This window comes from Quercus lobata, chromosome 2, assembly GCF_001633185.2.
Source record: "Quercus lobata isolate SW786 chromosome 2, ValleyOak3.0 Primary Assembly, whole genome shotgun sequence".
Lineage (NCBI taxonomy): Eukaryota > Viridiplantae > Streptophyta > Magnoliopsida > Fagales > Fagaceae > Quercus > Quercus lobata.
The window spans coordinates 103979589-104001028 of record NC_044905.1 but is presented as its reverse complement, the minus strand read 5'-3'; the positions used below and the strand labels follow the sequence as shown (position 1 = coordinate 104001028).

At 34.3% G+C, this 21440-nt stretch overlaps 1 protein-coding gene across 1 annotated transcript; it reads left to right on the top strand.

Annotated features, from left to right (window-relative positions):
* The first annotated feature begins 2357 nt into the window (after positions 1 to 2357).
* Positions 2358 to 8796, top strand: LOC115977685 (ferric reduction oxidase 7, chloroplastic-like). The gene is made up of 9 exons (XM_031099698.1): positions 2358 to 2893; positions 2974 to 3073; positions 3229 to 3423; positions 3634 to 3868; positions 4759 to 5086; positions 5169 to 5433; positions 5949 to 6204; positions 6308 to 6743; positions 8374 to 8796. The coding sequence occupies exons 1-9, from the start codon at positions 2641 to 2643 to the stop codon at positions 8541 to 8543; spliced, it is 2238 nt and encodes a 745-aa protein (XP_030955558.1). The 5' UTR covers positions 2358 to 2640; the 3' UTR covers positions 8544 to 8796.
* The last annotated feature ends 12644 nt before the right edge of the window (positions 8797 to 21440 follow it).

Sequence of the window (21440 nt, the reverse complement as noted above, 5' to 3'; positions counted from 1 at the left end):
GCATTTCAGTCATCGTCTATGGTTCTAGACCTACAGCTACCGTCGTTTAGAGTCTCGAGACCACTGTCATACCGTCACCGCCGTGATCCTTGCCCCGATTGTGTTTTTGCAGGTACCAATAAGATCGTCCTTTGTCGATCTACCACCTCGTGGAACCTGACCACCATCGGAGCTCACATGCCGAAAGCCTTCCGCACGCGCTTACACGCGCCAGATCTGCACCTGCTGACGTCAGCCCTAGGTGACATCATCATTGCCACATCACCTGCTGACATCATCGTCCACATCTGCTAACGTCACCCGCCACGTCATCGGTGACTGACTGTTGACCTACGTTGACTTTTTGTTGCCTGGTTCGTTGACTTTGACTGAGGGTTGACTTTTTTGCCAGAGTTGACTTTTGCAGTCCAGGTGCTCCTTATCCAGTTTTTCGCATAGATTTCATTTTTGCAGTCCATTTTTGCATATTTTGCTTCTAAATGAAGAATAAGGACAAGTCTTCTTCCTTTTGCAACAATCATTGTCAACGATCCAGCAATCGTTTTTGCAATTTATGTAAACGATTTGGCCACAGTATTGAGACTTACTATCATCGCAACAAATCAGCTATTTCAGTTTCTGCTACTACTGTTGCTAACACTGAGAGTGACCAATCAATGGCTCTCGTCTTTGCACAGTCTCGGTCTTCTGGATCCACTTTCATCATTTCCAGAGATGACCTTATAAACATCATCACTAATGTCATTCGTATGGTTGGTAATGCATCTTATTCCTCTTCTCTCTTAGTTTTATCTGGTATGTCTTCTACCTCTTGGCTTATGGATTCTGCTTGTTGCAATCACATGGTATCAGAGCCACCTTCCTGTGGCCATGGTTTTCTATTCTTACGGTATATTTAAGAGCAATCTTTGTCTTCCTCGGTGTTTTTTTCGCTGCGTTCATCTTCTTTGGCTTCCTACTGTTGCCGTCAAAACTCTCCAGTATAGTCAAGCCACCATTAGAAGTCACATCAACACTGTAAGACCATTGCCTTCCTCAAACTACCGTCACAAAGCCAAACTTCATTCAAGAGATCTTCTCAACCTTATCAAATCTCAAAATTTCATCAAGTTTCCATCTTGAGTTTGAGAGGGGGTGTTAGAGATATATTAGCCCATTAGCATAGGCCCAAGCCTAATTCTACTTTGTGTGCAAGCCAAGTCTCCTACTTGTACTAGAAGTCTATTAGTCTAGGGTTTATTCTGCTATATATACACATGTTATGATTCATTGTAACACAGGATTTGTACTACAGTCTAATATATTATTACTATAACCCTTTAGGGTTTTCTCCGTGGATGTAGGCCGTTAGGCTGAACCACGTAACTCTCGTGTGTTACTTTGTTCTATACTTTATGCTTTCCCTTTTGCATCTATACTAGCATATTCAACATGGTGTATCAATGCTAATATTTAACAGTTACAAACACCTTTATGAGCTGCTCCATGGCCATTAATCTCTCAGCTTAGGCGCAACGCCTAGGGGAGACCAACAGACCTTGCAATAATTCATGAGTTGGCTATATAAAGCTATAAAGAGCAAGTAGAAACAAAAACTAAGCTAGAATATATATTAGTGATTTCCTAAGAGAGATTTACTAATTTAAACATCGAAGAATCTTTGGTTGGCACCAACTTGATGTCTTTTATTATCACTTTGTTTACTCTTAATAGAAAACCCAGCTCGTCCATCCAGGTTGACAAGGAACATACTGACGACATATTTTGTGTTTTATCAAAGGTCATTGAATTATCTAAAGGATGGAGACCGGCTCTAGGCAAAAGTCAAGGGAGGTGATATTGGCGCATGGGAAAATATAGAACCCGTTTATAATGTTGTCTTAATAATGTTATTTAAGTATTGTGAAAATACATATTATATTATTTAAATAATTAAAACTGTGGTTTAAACAATATGGCCAAGACTTTGCAGTAATTTCAATTTGCTCTGGACTTTGCACTTGCATCTGGAACATGTAGCAGTTTCTCAAAAAAAAAAAAAAAGAACATGTAGCACAGTCTGTCAGAGCATAGGACTACAGGAATCACTCACGCGTTCTCCGAATTGCCCCCAACTAATTTTCTTCGATATACCCATTCATTTGTTAGCGTAGCACTCCAAAAGAGTCAAACAATTTTAGATGGAAAGGACAATAATATAAACGTCTTTAGAAAAGAACAGAATTTAAAAAATAATAATAATAAAATAAATAAATAAACCTCTAATGTAAAGACCTTTTGTTGACCAACTAATTTTCTTCCAACACCCAAACGTGTAGAGTAGAAGTGAAACGCCCAGGCTGCACATCTCCTTTTATATAGTATCTGGTGGCTGGTGCAATCTAATCTGAGGGTCAACTTCCTCAGACATAATCACATTCAAACAAAAATAAGATTGCCTTCGCCTGCCACAAAGAAAATTAGATGGGTATTCGGATCGGAGGAGAATGATTTTATTAGGTAGAGTTTTTGAAATACAGGTGAACACTAGTTGTGAGAATCATTCCATATCAAAATGGCCTTTAGATTTCATCATCTCTCCAATAACAACATCACCCTGCTTCTTGCTGCTGCTGCCGTTTCCTTTTCCTCCTCCTCCTCATGGCCGTCGATGAATTTTTACACTCTTCTCAACACCCTCTTCTTCATTCCAATGGAGCTCATGCCCACAACACCAATAACAACAATAAAAACATCATCTTTGTATCATTGGCTAAATGGGTTCTCAAAGTTACCATGTGGGTTGTATTCCTTGCATGGGTTATTTTCTTATTTCTCTTTCCTACAGACTTTGGGACTGGACTCTATGATGACTGGGTTGATGCAACCAGTGGAACCCTCTTTGGGGAGACAGGTACATGCTTCTTAATTCAAACTCATTTGTCGTATTCTTCATTCTTTGTCTCAAAACAGTTTTGCCTTAAATCTGTGCAGGAAGTGTGTTGCTCTTATACAGCGGCCCAATTATCATTATTGCTTTTCTTGCTGTTCCATATCTTCTCCTCTCTGGGGAAGACCAACTACAAGTAAAAGAGTATGTGCCTTTTAATCCATGCACTACTTATACATGTTCTAATTCTGTTTTTACCATATATGATAGCTAGCTGGCTGCAAGTGCACAGTGAATGTAATATTGTCCATAATGTATTTGCTTAAATTGGAGTCACATAAAAACTTCATCTATTTCAGGAAGAAGACTCCAAAATTCAGATTGTGGACTTTTCCCGTTCTGGTGGATGGACCACTTGGGGTTGTTTCCGCTGCTGAATTGATTGGCATAATCCTCTTTATCGTGTTTGTTATCTGGGCTGTTTATTCTTATACTGTAGTGAACTTTGAAATCCTACCTAGCTATGGTGATGACTTGACCCTCGAAGAAAAGAGGTACGATATTTTGTTGGGTTTTTTATTTTTATTTTTATTTTTTATAGGTTTTAAATAGAAACAATATTCTTTAATGGTACTCTTACCGATATTCCCCTTTTCCAAAATTTTGAAAGTTTAGGAAAAATGAACGTAGGTATCACTAATCCATAAAATACATTCAGCAGCAGTGTTTCCATACTAATATGATTCCTTCTTTCCACTTTTCAGGGTTTTTATGTTGCAAATGTCAGCATATTCCTTTGGTTTGATTGGCTTAACTTGCTTGGCTTTTCTGTTTCTCCCAGTTGCAAGGGGATCGATTCTCCTCCGCCTTATTGATATACCTTTTGAGCATGCCATCAGATATCATGTGTGGGTGGGAAATCTCACAATGTTCCTCCTTACTCTTCATGGACTTTGCTATATGATTGTTTGGGCAATCCGGGGCATCATACCATCTGAAGTGAGTGCACATACTGAATTTGTGTACATATAATCCCCTTGTGAAACATAATTGAGACAGCTTTTTGATGCTTTTATGAAAAGCTAAAAGAATTCTTTATAAAGAAGAAAGGTTGGTAGTAGCAGGAAACTTATTGATTGGAGATATTGTGTGGCCATAATCTGCAAGAATGTTTAATAATAAATTATCAATTTTGGAATTTGTTCCTGGTTCTGACTAATTTGGCAACAATACGTCTAATTCATACTTCTTTTCTAGAACCCACCACAATTTCCATGTAATTGCAGTCATGTGCTTTCTAGACACCTTTTTACTCCTCAAGTTATCAATGTGGATATCCATTTATGACACCAACATCACCTGATACTTTCAGTTGTTCAATATTGGATTGGATAAAATCATATATTTATGGATGTAAACTTTGGAATGTTTCAAAACTGCGGATCTATGATGAATTTTAACAGATATAATGTATAGTTGACTTGACTGTTTTGGCTAGTTTGTGCATCATACTTCACAGCTTCAACGTTTTTTATTTTTATTTTTTAAAATTGAAATTCTAGATGTGGTTGACTGCATTATTGACTTATTTATAAATAACGCTATAGAAGGCAAGACTGAACCATCTCTTTGGCTCCCTATCTAAGAAGAGAATGAAAAAAGTTGACTTTAATCTTTGCAAAACACAAACAAAAGAAATTTGACAGTGAGGCGTCTTCAACAAAATCCTCATGTTTCTTGTCCTCCTTTCTGACTTATCTTCTTATTCTTCCCTTGTTAAATATGTAAACTATCTATACATTGTAAGGGTTTCAAGGAAAAGACATAGGCACAAAGAAAGATACCATAAACCACAAAAATATTTTTTCCTAACTTCTTTTTACATGCAGATAATAGAGTGGAAAAGTGATGGTGGTGCTAATTTTGCTGGGGTGATCTGCTATTTATTTGGTCTGTTGATATGGGTGACTACACTTCCTCCTGTGAGGAAGCGATATTTTGAGCTTTTCTACTACACACATCACCTCTACGTACTGTTTATCATCTTCTTTGCCTTGCATGTTGGTGATACCTACTTTAGCAAAGCTGCTGGAGGAATATTTCTGTTCATGCTTGATCGCTTTCTAAGGTTTTGGCAGTCACGAACGAATGTCAATGTAATTTCAACTACATGCTATCCATGTGGAACAGTGAAATTGGTGCTTTCAAAACCTGGAAGTAAGATTAGTTCAGAAACTTATTGTTTTCTTGTGTTTCTTCTTTACCCAAAAACTATAGAACTTCCTCTTTGACAATGTAGACTTGCAATACAATGCCCTCAGTTTCATCTTCCTCCGAATGCGTGAAATATCCTGGCTGCAATGGCATCCTTTCAGTGTTTCATCAAGTCCTTCAGATGGTAAATATCATATTTCGGTCCTAATAAAGGCTGTTGGGGACTGGACAGAAAAGCTAAGAGGGAAAGTCTCAGAGGAATCTAAAATAGAGCTACCTTTCCAACCTCATTCCGAGATTTTGGCTTCTGTAGAGGGGCCTTATGGGCATGAATCACCATACCACTTAATGTACATACTCTGTCCTTTTTATACATGTACATACATGTGTGCAAGAATGATAGTAGGTTTAAATGTTCAATTCGCATTTGGATAGATAAATGTTTTTGAAGGAGCAGTGGGGGAAGGAAAAAAGGTTTCTTTTTTTGTGTACAATTTTTATCCCCATGCAGCCCATAGGCTGGCACCTCTAGAACTACTCCCCAGATCATGCCCCTAGCAAGCCTCAAATCCTGGGCTCCCCTTCAGGAGATGCAGGAGGTGCCAAAACAAAACCACAAAATGATGCTCTGTCTGGATGTGGTCACATTTTTTAATGACCAAATTTGGATGGACAAATTAAAATCTTACCTCTATGAAGTTATTTGATTTGATTTTCAACTTGCAGCATATCTAGAATTTGGGAAAGTTTACTGCTATGACAGAAAAATAAGTTTTATCTGTAGTTTGCTAAATAATGCAATGTTCCTTATTTTGTGATGTATAATGTCTTTTTAATATGCTAATTTGACATTTTGTTATTTTAGGTACGAAAAGCTTATATTGGTTGCAGGAGGCAGTGGGATCTCCCCATTCTTAGCTATCTTGAGTGATATTCTCCATCGTACTAAGCAGAAAAAACTTTCTGTACCAAGACATGTCTTACTTGTTTGGGCTGTAAAAAGGTCAAATGAGCTTTCTCTTTTTTCCACAAATGACATGAAGTCGATCTGTCCATCTTTCTCTAATCAATTGAATATTGAAATTCAAACCTATGTCACTCGAGAATCAGAGCCTTCATTGGTAGGTTCAATTGTCTTTCTTTTCCTAGATAATCTGTTCTCTATATTTTTTACATAAAAGTTTAGCCCTTTGGTTTGCTGCATCTGACTCTTACTAATCACAGGAGGAAAATTTAGTTCACAAGGCTACAAGCTCTTCTGCTTTTTCTGTCTCCAAGGGAGGGGGCATATCAGTTTTAGTTGGTACTGGAAATAAGTTATGGGCTGGAAGCTATGTTATCATATCTACAGTTGGGTTTGTTATCACTTTGGGTTTGTTAAACATCTGTTATCTAAACCCTTTTAGTATATCATATTGGTGGTACAGAGGGATTTTGCTTTTAGCATGCATGGTTATAAGCGTTTGCATCTTTGGGGGCCTTATGGTTGGTTTATGGCATCTTTGGGGAAAAAGAACCTCAGCCAGGGGAGAAGGTGATGAAGATGGGGAAAAGTTTAACATGAGGCAGCATATTGAAGGGGTGACAGATGAAGACTTAAGCCTGGGAACTTTTGCTCATTCATATTTTGTACGATATGGTTGCAGACCAGACTTCAAAGGTATGTCTTCATTTATTTGTTTTTATTATGATAAATTGTAATTGTTTTAGTATTAAACAGGTTCGATGTGTTATATTATGTATATTTTTCTAATATGCTTCTTGAAGAGTCTAATTAATAAATGGGAAGCAAAAATACTGACTACATATAATATTGTTGCGTGTTTCTGTAGAAAGAAATTCAGATTTTATTGTATGAACTGCTAATGAACTTGGAAAGTAAAATTCTCCATATGTTTCTGTTTGTAGGAGCAGTCCCTCTCAAATTTTGAACCCGAAAGTATTGCATATATTGACTGGAATGCTAATTGCACCAATAATCACAAAATAAATTAGATTAGTTTAGATGAATGAACAAGCTAAGTTTTGTGATGCTTTCATGGGGTAAATCAGAATGCCACCCCATGGAACAGCACTGGTAATGTCAGTCTCATGAAAACTCGGGTAAGGGGGAGATGAAAATTAGATAGGAAGAATAGGACGACTTAGTTCATTGAAGGTTTTGTATTTGATACTCTAGTTGGAGATAGTGGACATCCTTGCTAAACAAGGCTATGCCCTTAACATTTACTCAGTCTAGAGCATACATGTTTTCATGTATATATTATGAATTTCATGGAACTGATATTTCCTCAGAGCTTTGCTAATTAAAATTGTAAACTGCCACAATACAAGTGACGTGTGTTTATATTATAAATAAATAAATAAGTGACAGGTGTTTATTGCTATTTTTTTTTTCTTGTACTATATTATTGATATAGTTGAATTGAAAACCACTTTGAAGAGAATGACTAAATATGTGACGTCTCAACAAAGACTGGATTGCTACAACATGATTCTAGTCCATTTGTTGCAAAATGTTCTATATTGGGCCAATAATTTCTTGAACAGGATTCTTAAATTTGATGTGTTGTATGAGCTATGGGTGCACGGACACTTCATTTAGGGTACCGTACCCGTGTCGAATTTGTGTCATACCCATGTTATACCAATGTTGTACTGGTCATTTTATGTTATAATTTTTTAGAAATTGTTCGTGTCACCGTGTCGTACTCATGTCTGTATCCGTACCCATGTCCATATCTGTGCTTCCTAGGCCTATGGCTCTAAAGTCAGCCTAGAAGTTGCTAATGCATAATTTTGTTTTTGCTCCTTCTCATTAATGGAAATCATCTTTAGCTAATCATTTTGTCCTGTTTATCTTAAACAAATTCATCTGGTCATTAATCTATCCAAAAACAAAACTTGACACTTTCACATGTGATATAACACCATGGCTTTGTAACGAACCTCAGCGGTATAAATTGCTGCCATGCATTATTCTACCTCCCATTGAAGAAGTATCACCCAGAAAGTCATAGTAGCACTAGTGGACTAACCACAAAAGAGGAACACATAAATGGGCCTCTTATTGGATAGGCCATCGTGGGATAGCTAGTAATCTGATTGATCAACAGGATTAAGATTTAGTCTAAATATACCCTTCGATATATACAATCTGGTTTTACATCAAACCCGATCATCAAGTTTGCAATTTTAGTTTCTGATACTGTACCCTCTAGGGATTGCCATCAATTTTACAAGACAAGGCACCTGTTGCTTGACTCCATGTTTGTTTATCTTTGTTGCAGAAATTTTTGGATCAATATCAGATCGTTGGGGCCATGCTGATGTGGGTGTCATTGTGTGTGGTCCTCCAACTCTTCAATCAAGTGTTGCTAAAGAGTGTAGATCACAAAGTTTGAAGAGAAGAAGCAGTCACCCAATATTCCATTTCAACAGCCACAGTTTTGATTTATAGGGTTATTATTGAGTGCCCTTTGTACTATTAGGCTTAAAAAAAATTTCAACTTTTATAACCCAAATGGTTTGTAACGGCTATCTGCTGACGACCATAATGTACCGAATTCTCATTCACACTTGCCGTATGTGGAACAATTTCCCGTGTTTAGGTTACCATGCTTAAATTGAAATGATTTCATAGTCTGAGACTATGAGTTCTAGTTAGCTCAACTAGCAGTTTTTGATGGTTGAATAAGAAATATAAAGTTCAATTTTTGTATATACAAAAAATCGATTAATGTCTTGATCTGATGATAAAAAGTATTATCATCAAAAGTGGACGTTATAAGTTGAAACTTTATAATAAAAAAATTGATCCTAAACTCAATACTTTGTTATGGTTACAAATAAGGCGAATATATAAATATATATATATATATATAAACTATAAAAAAATAAAAATAAAAACTAAAAATCAATGCATGCACATGCTTGATCTTTTCCAAATTATCTTGTTTTCATTATGTATTATAGGCTGGAAGTTGGGGACCCTAACCTTAAGAGTGGCCAAAACCTAAGGATTTCAAGTTCAACCAGAAATATAGTGTTGAAAATGCTTCTAAATCAGTAATTCTATAGATGTTATGAATTTTACTATAAAATATTATAAATTAATGGGTCAACTTTTAAATACAATACAAAAGAATAATTTATAAATTATTTATTAAGTTATTATCATATAAAATCATATTTATTGGCACGTCAGTTTATAATTTTCTTTAATTATGTAAAATTAGTAATAAAAGTATATGTTGTCAAAGAAACAACTCATGCTTAGGCATGAGATTTGGCTTGAGGTTTATTCTTTACCCATCGGCTTCAAGGTGTGCATATGTAAGATGCATGTTCAATTTGGTGTAAAAATAATACCCTTAATCTCAACTAAATTGTCAGTCCTAAAAAAAAAATTCAAATAATCATGATAAATATTTTTAGAAAAAATTCATAAACATCTGTAAGGTATAGTGGCGGCTCTAGGAATTTTTTTTAGGGTGTTTTGTCATGGAATAGCCAAATGGTGTGATTTACAACTATATTTTATGTTGGCTTTATTCCATGACAAAAAGTATTGTAATTGCTTTAATTTTATTCCTTGTATTTTGTGGGATTTTAGTGTATTGGGTTTAGTATTAAGTTGGTAAAAAATCGAGCATAAAATGAAGAATTAGTGGATTTCGTGAGTGTCTCGCTAGAAGCTTACCCACGAAATAGCCACGTGAGAAGCACATGCTAGAAGCTGAAAAGTCATACTAGCCTGGAGGATTTCATGAGTGTTTCGCGGGAAAGGTCTTCTTTCAGGATACCCATGAAACTCTTTGCCTGGAGGATTTTTAAATGTAACTTTTTTACCCTTCACCCATACTATATATACATTCATTACCCACAAAAGTATTAAGGAAGCCATTCATAGAGAAAAATCCTAGATAGGTTTTTTACAACAAATACACCCATCTTTTAGAAAGAGAACTACCTATTCTTAGTAAGAAATCATTGTAGCCTCTTCTCCTTCCCTCTCCTATTGTTATACTTAGAGAGGAGATTTGTACCTAAACACAACCCATACCTATTCAGATTGTAGACAGTGTTTTGGAGTTTGGGAAGCTTTGGGGATTTGCTAAAAGAAACCGGTGAGGCTTGGTAGATGCAATCGAGCGTATTGCGAGATTCGGAAAGTTAGAGAAGACAAGGCTTCGTCAGATTAGTTGGTAGCAGGAGTTTGGAGGGCTCAAGTACATGGGGTAAACTAAACTTGGAGAGTCTTTTGTTATTCGTGTACTCCAACTTATTATCTAGTGGATCGATTTACCACTTGGAGAGCAGCGGAGAGGTTTTTCGCCGATTTCTTCGGTTTCCTCTTCAATAACACATCGCGGTGTTATCTTGTATTTGCATCTCTCTTCCCTTACTCTGCTGCTTTAGTTTTATTATTTGTTATTCATGTTTATGCATTAGAGTAGTTATCGGTTTATTGCACTTCATTTACTCTTGTACCACACTTAGAAAAGTTAGAGTAAAAGCAATCTAACCGTAATTTTTAATTAGAGGTCTAAACAAGCTCTTGTATTTTCACACAAATTCGAGATTTCATTTGATATCAGAGCAGGTATACTTGTTTTGGTTTTATTCCCTAAATGTAATCCTTAACCCCTTGTATGTTTTGCCATGGATAGTGTTTTGTATGCTTCTATGGATATTTTGGATGTTGTTGATTGTAACATGCCATATGTTTGTGAGAATGCCTCTATGAGTGTTAATCCTCATAATTGTGATGACATGTTACTTGAATTTATGGGTGTTGTTAATATTCCAAATGTCAAACTCTTGAAGAAAAAGGCTAACAAGTTTCATAAGAATTTGAGCAAGTTACATAGTGAAAAGGATGATTTGATTGCTAAGTTTAATGAATCTAACAAATTAGTTGAGAAATATAAGAAACTTGCTGAAAATTCTCTTGAAAAGTTAAAAGAGTTTGAATGTGGACTTTGTTACTTGAATCTATGGGTGTTGTTAATATTCCAAATGTCAAACTCTTGAAGATAAAGGCTAACAAGTTTCATAAGAATTTGAGCAAGTTACTTTGTGAAAAGGATGATTTGATTGCTAAGCTCAATGAATCCAACAAATTGGTTGAGAAATATAAGAAACTTGCTGAAAATTCTCTTAAAAAGCTAAAAGAGTTTGAATGTAGACTTGGATGCTAAATTTGTTTTATCTAACAAACTTGTTGATGAGCTAAAATGTGAAAATGAATCTCTTAAGATGAATGCCAAGTATTTGGTTTCTGAACTTATTGCTAAAAATGAAGAAAATCTTTGTTGCAATCATGTTGTAATGCCCGATTTTGTGCATATTGTGAATTTTACCTCTAAAGACAAATCGGTGTACATTCTTCTACACAAAAGAAACCAAAAAGTGGAGAGAAAAGCTCTTAAGCCTAAGCCTTCATTTGGGTCCCTTCCTAGGGAATTGAGTGGATCTAAGTTTGTTCCTATTTGTCACCATTGTGGTGTGATCGGTCACATAAGACCTCAATATTCCATGTTGAAGAGAAAACAAAACCATGTTGCTAGATCCCTCCCTAAAAGGCCTAGTGGACTTAAACTCATTGTTTGTCACCATTGTGATGTCCTTAGTTATCTTAAACCTCATTACTCTAAGTTTCAAGCTCTTAGAAGAATTAAAAGAAAAGAGAAACTTGAGTTTTTTGGAAGTTTTGCTATGAAAGCAAAACCGATTTTGGAGGAAAATGGTAAGTTGTTGAAGAAAATTTTTAATGTTCTTACCTCCTTGTCTATGTGCATCTCTGGTTCTCATTCTTCCAACCCTCGTCTCACTTCTCATGAGACACTCATCCCAAACAATCATTTCATTTGGATGAGGAAGGATTCCTATGGTTGAGCTTTTGAGCTTTTGGTCCTTGATCTAATTCTTTCGATCTTTATAAGACCCTTCATGCATTGATTGTCATATCTTCATGCATTTTGTACATCTTGCATTTATTTGTATGCATTGTTTTTGTTGTTGATCTTACTTTTATGCTTCTGTTTTTGTGTGAATAAAAAAAAAATCCAAAAACATATAAAAAGTGAAAAATTCAAAAAGTTTGATCGTATATGTTTGAGCACATATCACATATGAGTTGGGCCTAGTACCATTGTACTAATGGCGTAGTGTATTTACGAGTTTAGCTTGTTATGTATGCACATCTATCTTTGTGGGAAAAATCTTGACATTTATATTTGTTTGTTGTAAATCGATCTTCAAGTTTGTCATGAATGATTAGTCAATAGTCTTGACGGTTTTTAATACATGTATAGATTTGTGTCTATATATTTTCCCACACTTTTTAAGTTTTTGCTTTATAGCTCAACTGTAAAGTTGTGATTTACAACTATTTTGTGTTGGTTTTAATTCTGTACCAAATTTGATTGTAATTATGTTCAATCTTATGTACCCTATATTTTATGTGAGATTTATTTGTAAAGGTTGTGTGTGAGAGAAAGTGTGAAGACTCAAGGCAAAGTGAAAAGCAAAGAAGTTTTCGCGGGTGGCTTATGAGAAGCCTTCCCGCGAAGTGAAGTATGTGCTCAGCACATGACTAGAATGTGAAGAGTCATGACAGCTGGTTTTCACGAGTGTCTCGCAAGTAAGGCTTTCCCGCGAGATACCTGTGAAACATTCTGTTTTGCTAATTTGTCATATTTGATACACTAGGTCTCTACATACACTATATATACCCATATTACCCACATATTGAGAGGAGTGTTTTTCAGAGAGAAAACTCTAACCATAACCCTTGAGAGTTAGTGATTGTTATACCCACAATTCTCTACACAATCCATTGTGGTTTTCCTCAACTCCTACCTCTATCCATTGTGGTTTTTCTCAACTCTTACCTCTCAATTTCCAAATCCTTGAGAGGTTGATAGCTCAAACACTTACCACACCCATTCTGAGTGTAAAGTGAGGTTTTGGTGCTGCTAAGAAGCATTGGAAGAAGCCATATGTTTGGTGAATGCAATCGGGCTGAATTGCGTGATTCGGAGAGTTAGAGAAGACAAGGCTTGGTGAAGTCAGTTGGTAGCAGGAGCTTGGAGGGCTCGAGTACACGGGGTAGACTAGGTTTGGAGGGTCTTTTGTTATTTGTGTACTCCAACTTATTCTCTAGTGGATCGATTTACTGCTTGAAGGGCGGCGGAGGGATTTTTCGCCGAGTTTTTCAGTTTCCTCTTCAATAATGCATCGACGTGTTATCTTGTATTTGCATTCTTCTTCCCTACTCTTTTAGCTTTCATTTTACTGCTGTGATATGATGAATATAGCTTAGAATAGTTACTTTGTTTATCTGCTCACATTTACTCTATTCCACACCTAGTTTAAGTTAGAGTAAAATCAACCGAGCCGTATTTTTTTTTTTTTTTTTTTTTAATTTTGGGGTCTAAATAGCTCTTGTGTTTTCACACAAATTTGAGTTTTCATCAACAAATGTCAAATCTCGAAAAGCGATAATGAACTGTAAAAACCATCACACATACTAGTATTTGATTAGGAGAAAAGGAAAGCGGCTTGTATTGAAATGTATGATGCCTAAAAAGCTAAAAGCTTACTCTCGAAATTGATATATAAAAAATGAGACGTATTGTTCGTAAATGATCAAAAGTTTTGAGTTGATTGAAGCCAAAAGAAATGCTTCAAAATTATGTAATCATTTTTTTGTGGAAGATCATATATGTTCATTTCTATAATTGAGATAGATCACTTGACTTAGCACTAATTGTGTATGACTTGATTGAATTGATCATTGAAGTTTCACTTTAGACTAAGGACTATTCCACATTTGATACACACACAACACATAAGTTTAATGTGTAATGTGTAATGAATGCCTATTTCATTTGTTTGTTTGTACATGTTCAAATGTGATGTGTGTGTGCTCAACCTTATGTGGATCAAACCAAAAAGATTTTTGTTATTTTTGTTTGCTTTTGGTAGTGATTTGTATCACCCATGTTTTTCAAAGTTTTTCAAGTTGTTTTTGTGTGAAAAACATGTTTTTTAAGTGTTTTCTTGACTTATTTCATGTGTAAACTCAGTCGCAAGTTAAATGGTCCAATTTTGCGGGAAGCTTACCAGTGAAAATTTCCAAATCAGTTTTTTAAAGAGCATTTTGTGGGACATTTGTTTTAAACTTCTCCAATCTTCTCCCAAACCCTATTTTAATGCTTCAACATCAAAACCCAACTAATTTCAAGTGTTTTACATTCCATAAACATTTCTAAGGTAATTTTTAACTCTTTTCATTGATTTTGATCCTTAGATTATGTTTTTGGGGGTTTTATGTTCATAATTGAAATTTCTTCAAATATGAGTTGGAAAACTTATTTTTTATCAATATTTTTGATTGAGTTTTGTTTTAAATGATAATTTGCTTTGGATGTTGGTCCCTTGTGGTAATAATAACATGTATTTAGGCAAGTTTTTCATGCGTTCATGCATTATTTAACATACATGTGTAGTATGTGCACTCTAAGTGTTTGATAAAATGCCCAAATGACATTTTCTCGTTGTTTTGACTTTGATGAGTACCAATTTTTAGGGATCACCATATTTATGTTTATCATGTTTTGATCATTGGTTGTGTGTTTTACACACTTTGCCTCGTGAGTGCTTGCTCATGCATTGGTCATGCATCTCACATGCACACTAGATGTACCTTTGTTTCATACACTCTAACACTTGATATGTTTTGCACTCACTCATGCTAGTTAAGTCTTTTTAGACCCTTTTATCACATATAACATGCTCTTGTGTCTATGTCTTGCCTAGGTCTATATCATATTCCATCATCCTTAACATGTCATGTTTACTCTATGCTTTGTAACATCTTTTTGATGTTTTTGTCTTTCGTTTGAGGTTTTTTATTTTTATTTTTATTTTTTTTTTAAATTCATCTTGCTCCCTTCATGCATCATCTTTTACCCTTGTTCATATCTTCTTTTTTTTCCCTCCTTACTCTTGATCCATTTGTCTATTTGTGACAAAAAGGGGGAGAGTATACTAGAGAGTATACCAGAGTGTATCATCATTTCTATATGACTCATGTTCACATTCTTCGGGGAAGAAGTTCTACCTTGTGCACATTTGTAGGGGGAGAAAGTCATAAGGGAGATGCATATATCAAGGGGGAGAAGACATCATTTTTTGAGAAAACCTTGTTTTTTCTTATTTTACTTTATGCTTGTTTTCTTGTTGCTTTATGGTACTTTAAGTTTCATTTAGTATCTATGCTTTGTTGCTCTTATCACATCATGCTTATGTGTTAGACATGCATACATCCTTATGTTATTGTGCTTTATTGTTTGCATGTTCAAATGATCATTTGCTTTGCTATATGATCATTATGGTCATTTCCATATGACCCCAAATTGCTTATTCGATAACAAAAAAACTTTATTAGTTGAATTAATAGATATTAATCTTGCACTTTGATGTCATATTGGCAATTATTTGTCAACATAAAAATCCTCTGGACTAACATAGAAAGTTTGCATACAAATTGTGAAACAATAGCAAGATCTCATTGTTTGATTGTTGATGTTATTATAAGTCCTAATTAAGCTCTTAACAAGCCCCCCCCCCCCCTCCCCCCTTTTCTTTTTCTTTTTGTATTAAATATTATATGCAAGTAGTTTTCCAGATATACTTTTTTGTGGTATACGAACTTTCTCTACATGGTACTGAGTTCAACTTGAATAAAACCTTTAACATGCATATAGAATCATAGACACGTGTATAATACATTAATAATTGAAAATATTAACATGTATAATATTAATGTGTATAATACAAACACGTGTACCAAGTCACATGCTACCTTTTGAGTAAGAAAATTAAGATACATAAAAAAATGTATGTCATACAAAGTTAATCTTATTTGAATTTGAATTTTGGTACCTATTAGCCAAAGACAATATCCACTCATTAAAAACTTTTAAGAATGATAATTGTCAAGGACATATTTTGTGTGATTAGCTAATCCTTTGATAAAACGCACTTCACTTGTAATTGGGTAGATCTAGGGTGTTTTTAATACTTCAAGAAATTGTGTTTCAAGATCAAGTGTTGAAGTCATCAAGTTTGTCCAAGAAACAAGTGAAGAAGTGCTGATTTTTTAAAACTCGATAGCTGCTCGACACCTCTCGATAGCTAGGCTATCTATCGAGCTCTTAAGCTATTTCTTATCGTAATCTCGACACCTCTCGACAGCTAGGTGGATCGATTGAGGACTCTCCTGTCTGCTCGATAGCTCCTCGATAGCTTCTTGATAGCTGTATTTATCGAAGTTTAAAACTCGACACCTCCTCGACACCTCTTGATCGATCAAGGTTACGAGAATTCAGATTTTTAGATCTGATTTTTGGTCCATGCTGACATGTATGTGTAGGGTTTCTTTTCTCACAACCCTAGACCTATATAAGACTTATTTTAGAAGCCGTCACATAAGAGAATACAAGGAGAACATATGCAAAAGGTGACCGATGCCTTATTCTCTCAAAAAGAAGCTACTGCGTCTTTGCGTCTTAGGGTTTTGTAACCAAGTGCTTCTTGATCTTCATTGTTGATGAAGTGAAGAACTTTGCAGCCAACAATCTTCTTCAAGTTGGTGAGTGAGTCATGTACTAGGATTCGTGCAAAGGAGTTAGTCACGTACTAGGATCCGTACAACAAAAAGGGTGGCGTTCATATATTGAAGAGTTCAGAGATTCTGAAGCGGTAGAAGGTTTCTGTTGTAAGTTCATCTACGGGGATTGTAGAGTCTAGGGACAAAAGTTTTGTACTAGATCTGAAACTTCTCTTTACTATAGTGGATTGCTTTTCGGGAAGGTTTCCCCCTAGGTTTTTTACTGTGAAACTAGTTTGTTTTATTGGTTTTCCTCGGTCATTATATCTTGTCTTATTTATTTTTCCGCTGCATGATTTTGACATGATATTGATGTTTGTTTGTTTTAACAATTTTTATTTATAATAAATCTGATTAACAACTTGGGTTTAAAACTTGTTAATTCTATCAACTGGGATCTAAATTTCCTAACAATAATGAATATCATCATTTTCCAACAATAAGCAACTGAGTTTTACTAAAACCTTAACACAATATTTAAATGTTATATGCTACAATTGAAACTCTTCATCAAATACCTTCAACCATACACAACGAAAATTTTTTCATTCATACTTTCTTCTTGATCATTTTACATGAGTCTAGGTGCAATCTTTAGCTTAATTAGTTTTTATGAACACCCATTTTAGGCAGGGGAAAAAAAAAAAAGATAACAAAAGGTATATATCATAAATTTTTTATTAGATAAATTATAAGTTTTGAAGATTTAAATCTAGAAAATCAATGTTCTCTAGGTAACAAATAAAACACCTTATATTATCATTCGAACTTTATAACCATTAATACCATTTAAAACTCAAAATACATGTAGAAATTCTTTGAAATGTTAAAATTTAGAGAGAGTATTTTAGCCACTATATAATGGAATATTTTAGAATCATAAGCTTTCATTAAGGTTTAATTGAGAGAATAATAATATGACATATTTTCTCTTTTCCAAAATATTAAGGAAGAAATTGCTTGATTTTAAAGTTTAAGGAAGAATTGTGAACTACCCCAAACATAAAGGATGAAAAGTATTTTAATCCTAAGTTTTTGTTTTTGTTTTGTTTTGTTTTTTGTTTTTTGTTTTTTGTTTTTTTTTTTTTTGTTTTTTTTTGTTTTTTTTTTGTTTTTTTTTTTGTTTTTGTTTTTGTTTTTGTTTTTGTTTTTGTGTGTGTGTAAAACTATGTGTTTTTACTTAAAATGGTGCACAAAGAAAAAAATACAAAAATTCAACCCAAGAAAATTGTATATGAAATAGTGAATTTTGGCTCAACAAAAATTGACTATAAAAAAAAATATTCTAGAAATACAAAGAATGACACAACATTTTCATAATACCTTTACAACTTTGTTATATTGTACTTTGACTTGTAAAAAATTGACATTTCAGCAGTTGTGAAAATATTGTGACGACAACAAGATGTCTTAATATTTTCACAAGAGAAATGCTATGTTCATAACATTTTCATTACAAATCATAAGTAGTAAGTTGTTACGGATTATTATTGGTGGGCAAAAAAGTAATTTAATTAGTAAGTTTAAATTAGAATAATAATTTACCACTTAAGATTTGTTATAAAAATGTTGTGAATGTAGCACTTTTTTTTCTTCTTCACAATACCTTTATTTTTAGTTGTAGTTGGTTCCTAGATGATATTTTATTATTTTATCGGAATGAACATCTCAACAATTGTGAAAATATTGTGACAATTTATTGCGTTAATATTTTATTATTATTATATAAGCAAGTTCAACGGAGGCAATATTAACAAACCAAAGTATTGTGTAGCAAGTACCATTTTAAAAAAATGAATTGAAAAAATAAAGTTCTATAGCAATAGTACTATAACACTAAAGCTGTGTTTGTTTTGGCTTCAAATCATTTCCGGAAATGCTTTTCCGTAAATGCGGGTGTTTGGTTGCGCATGGAAAATAAATTTTCCGAAAATGCTTTTCAGTTGACCGTGTGTTGGGGTGTAAAATCATTTCCGTTTTTATTTTACCTTCAAATCTCATTTTTCGGAAAACAAAGAGAGAGAGAGAGAGAGAGAGAGAGAGAGAAGAGAGAACCCATTGCCGGCGACCCACGAGCCTTCAACTTCGCCGGCGAATCCAGAGCCCAGATCACACCATGAACCCAGAGCCTTCGACCCACCGATCTTCGATCTAAAGCCTTCGACCCATGAACCTTTGACTTCGCCGGCGACCTAGAGCCTTTGCGCCACGAACCCACAAACCAATCTTCGACTTCGCTGGCGAACCCAGAGCTCAGATCACGCCACGAACCCAGAGCCTTCGACCCACCGATCTTCGACCCAGAGCCTTCGACTTCGTCGGAAACCCACGAACCGATCACTCTCTCTATGTGATTTTGATTTCTATGTGATTTTGATTTTTGTTGTTGTTGTGGTGGTGTTTTGGTGGTTTTTCTGTCGTGTGGTGGTCGGTTTTGTGTGGGTGGTGGTGGAAAATAGCATTTTCAGAATATTACCAAACACTTGAAAATATTTTCTAGAACAATTTTCATAAGGCAACTAAACACTTGAAAATATTTTCCTTTCCCGAAAATAGCATTTCCGGAAAATATTTTACGAGAACCAAACACAGCCTAGCTCATTGGCTCTTTTTATATATAGATAATCTATATATATATATATATATATATATATATAAAACTGAAACTTTTGAAACTCCCACAATTTTCCATGTCAGCATTACTTAAATAAATATTATAATTAATTAATAAATATTATATTATGATTTTATAGCCGACTAAATTATCTGATTAAAAAAAAAGAATTTGTACCCGACTCCTTCTCTTCTCCTTGGCTCCATCTCCACTCCACTCTCCAATCTTACCAATTCAGCCAATCTCTCACAACCTCTTATTTTATCTCTGACTTATCATCCTACGTTTAGGAAGAGAAGAACAAAACCCTAAGAGTTCTTAGGGAGCAACGTTATTTCAAGGCTGAACGTAATAAAAAATTTCATCGTGATTTTTGATTGCAAGGTTGTTGCACATGATTATGGCCCAATGGAGTGAGCCAAGCTTCTTAGAAAGCAACATTATTCCAAGGCTTTTGTGTGTTCGCTTTTGTTGGGCATGAAAGGAGTCTGGGCAAAACTTTATTTTTTATTTTTGATGGGTTTTCCAAGCTCTTGCATAATGGGGTTTATAAACATTGTGTTTTTTTTTTTTTTTTTTCTTCTCAAAATGCAAACACAAAAGATCAGAGAGGACTATCGAAAAAAAAAAAAAAAAAAAGAATGTGAGCTTCCCAAATCCCCTGCCATCAACCTTCAATTCCTTCGTAAGATTCCAATTGCTTATTAATTTTTCCACTTCCACTTTGGTTTTGATTTTCGGTTTTTGAATTTCTTAATTAGTTTATTTTTATGACTATCCAATTCTTGATTCTAGAGTGTAAGAAGAGCAAATCCCATCTTTTCATTTAAAAAAAAAAAAAAAAAAAAAAAGAAAAAAGAAGAAGAAGAAGATGAAATCCAAGTTGTTCATATTGCAGGACCACCTTATTTGATTTTGAAGATGAAATCCATTTTATGTTTTCTTCGTTCTATAACATATAATTGTTAATATATATTTTAGCTATATAGTGTTATTTACAAATTCAATTTATTTGATTGTGTTAAAATAAATCAAGATTTAATCATATATGTTCATCAAAGAAATTAAATCTTATATCATACTTAACACCTTTTCCGTGTATCGCATGGGTTAGCGACTAGTTATTATTAATTTTTTAACTTGTGTTTACTAATTATGGTTCGACATTGGTCACTTTAGTCCAATTCGGTCTAGTTTAGTTCATTTGGTCTATGTTGGTCCAATTTGGTTATTTTGGTCACTTCAAAAATGAATAATGTCAATAAAAAAAAGCTAAAATTATATATTTATAAAAAAAGAGATATCTTTCTCAAAAAGAAAAAAAAGAAAAAAAAGAGATAAAAATTACTTTTAGAAATGGTTTAATTTTTAAAGAAAACAAATTATATACATAAATTGTAAACAATAATGGCTATATCATGTCTAGAAATAATTATATATATCTATATATATTATTTTTTTTCCACCCTCTACGTGGGTGTGCGAATGGTTATATATAAAGGCCAAAATGGAAATAAAAAAGGGAAAGGCTAAAAATGGACCCCAGCATATACAACTAAGAGACAGCTAAGATTAAAAAAAAAAAAAAAAAAATCAAAATAAAAAGCGGACAGCAGCAAGCAAGCAATTAGATTAGTGGGTGTGGGTGTGTCTTTAAGTGTCGGCAAGCATTTAGGTAGAAAATTTGAAAGAGAAGGGTTGGGGGTATATATGTAAAATCCTGAAGAAGAAAAACAAATATAAAAAATTAAAAAGAGGGTTGTAGGTTGTTGATAATTAGAGAAATTAGTAAAATTATGGAAGAGGATAGAGTAAAGAGAGAGGTTGGGGTTCTTTTCAGCAGAAAAAAGAGTTACTTTCATTCTTCTAGAATGGGGCTTTGCTTTAAAATCAAAACTAGTAGCAGCAGCAGCAGCAGCAGTAGTAGTTGTTAAACAATGGATTGAGAGTTAAACAGGATTTTTATATATTTATTTCTTGTTTGCGCATTGTTCATGTGTTGTAACCAGTAAAGATGAGAATAGAGAGAGGTTAAGAAGTTAAGAGTTAGACGGAGTGTC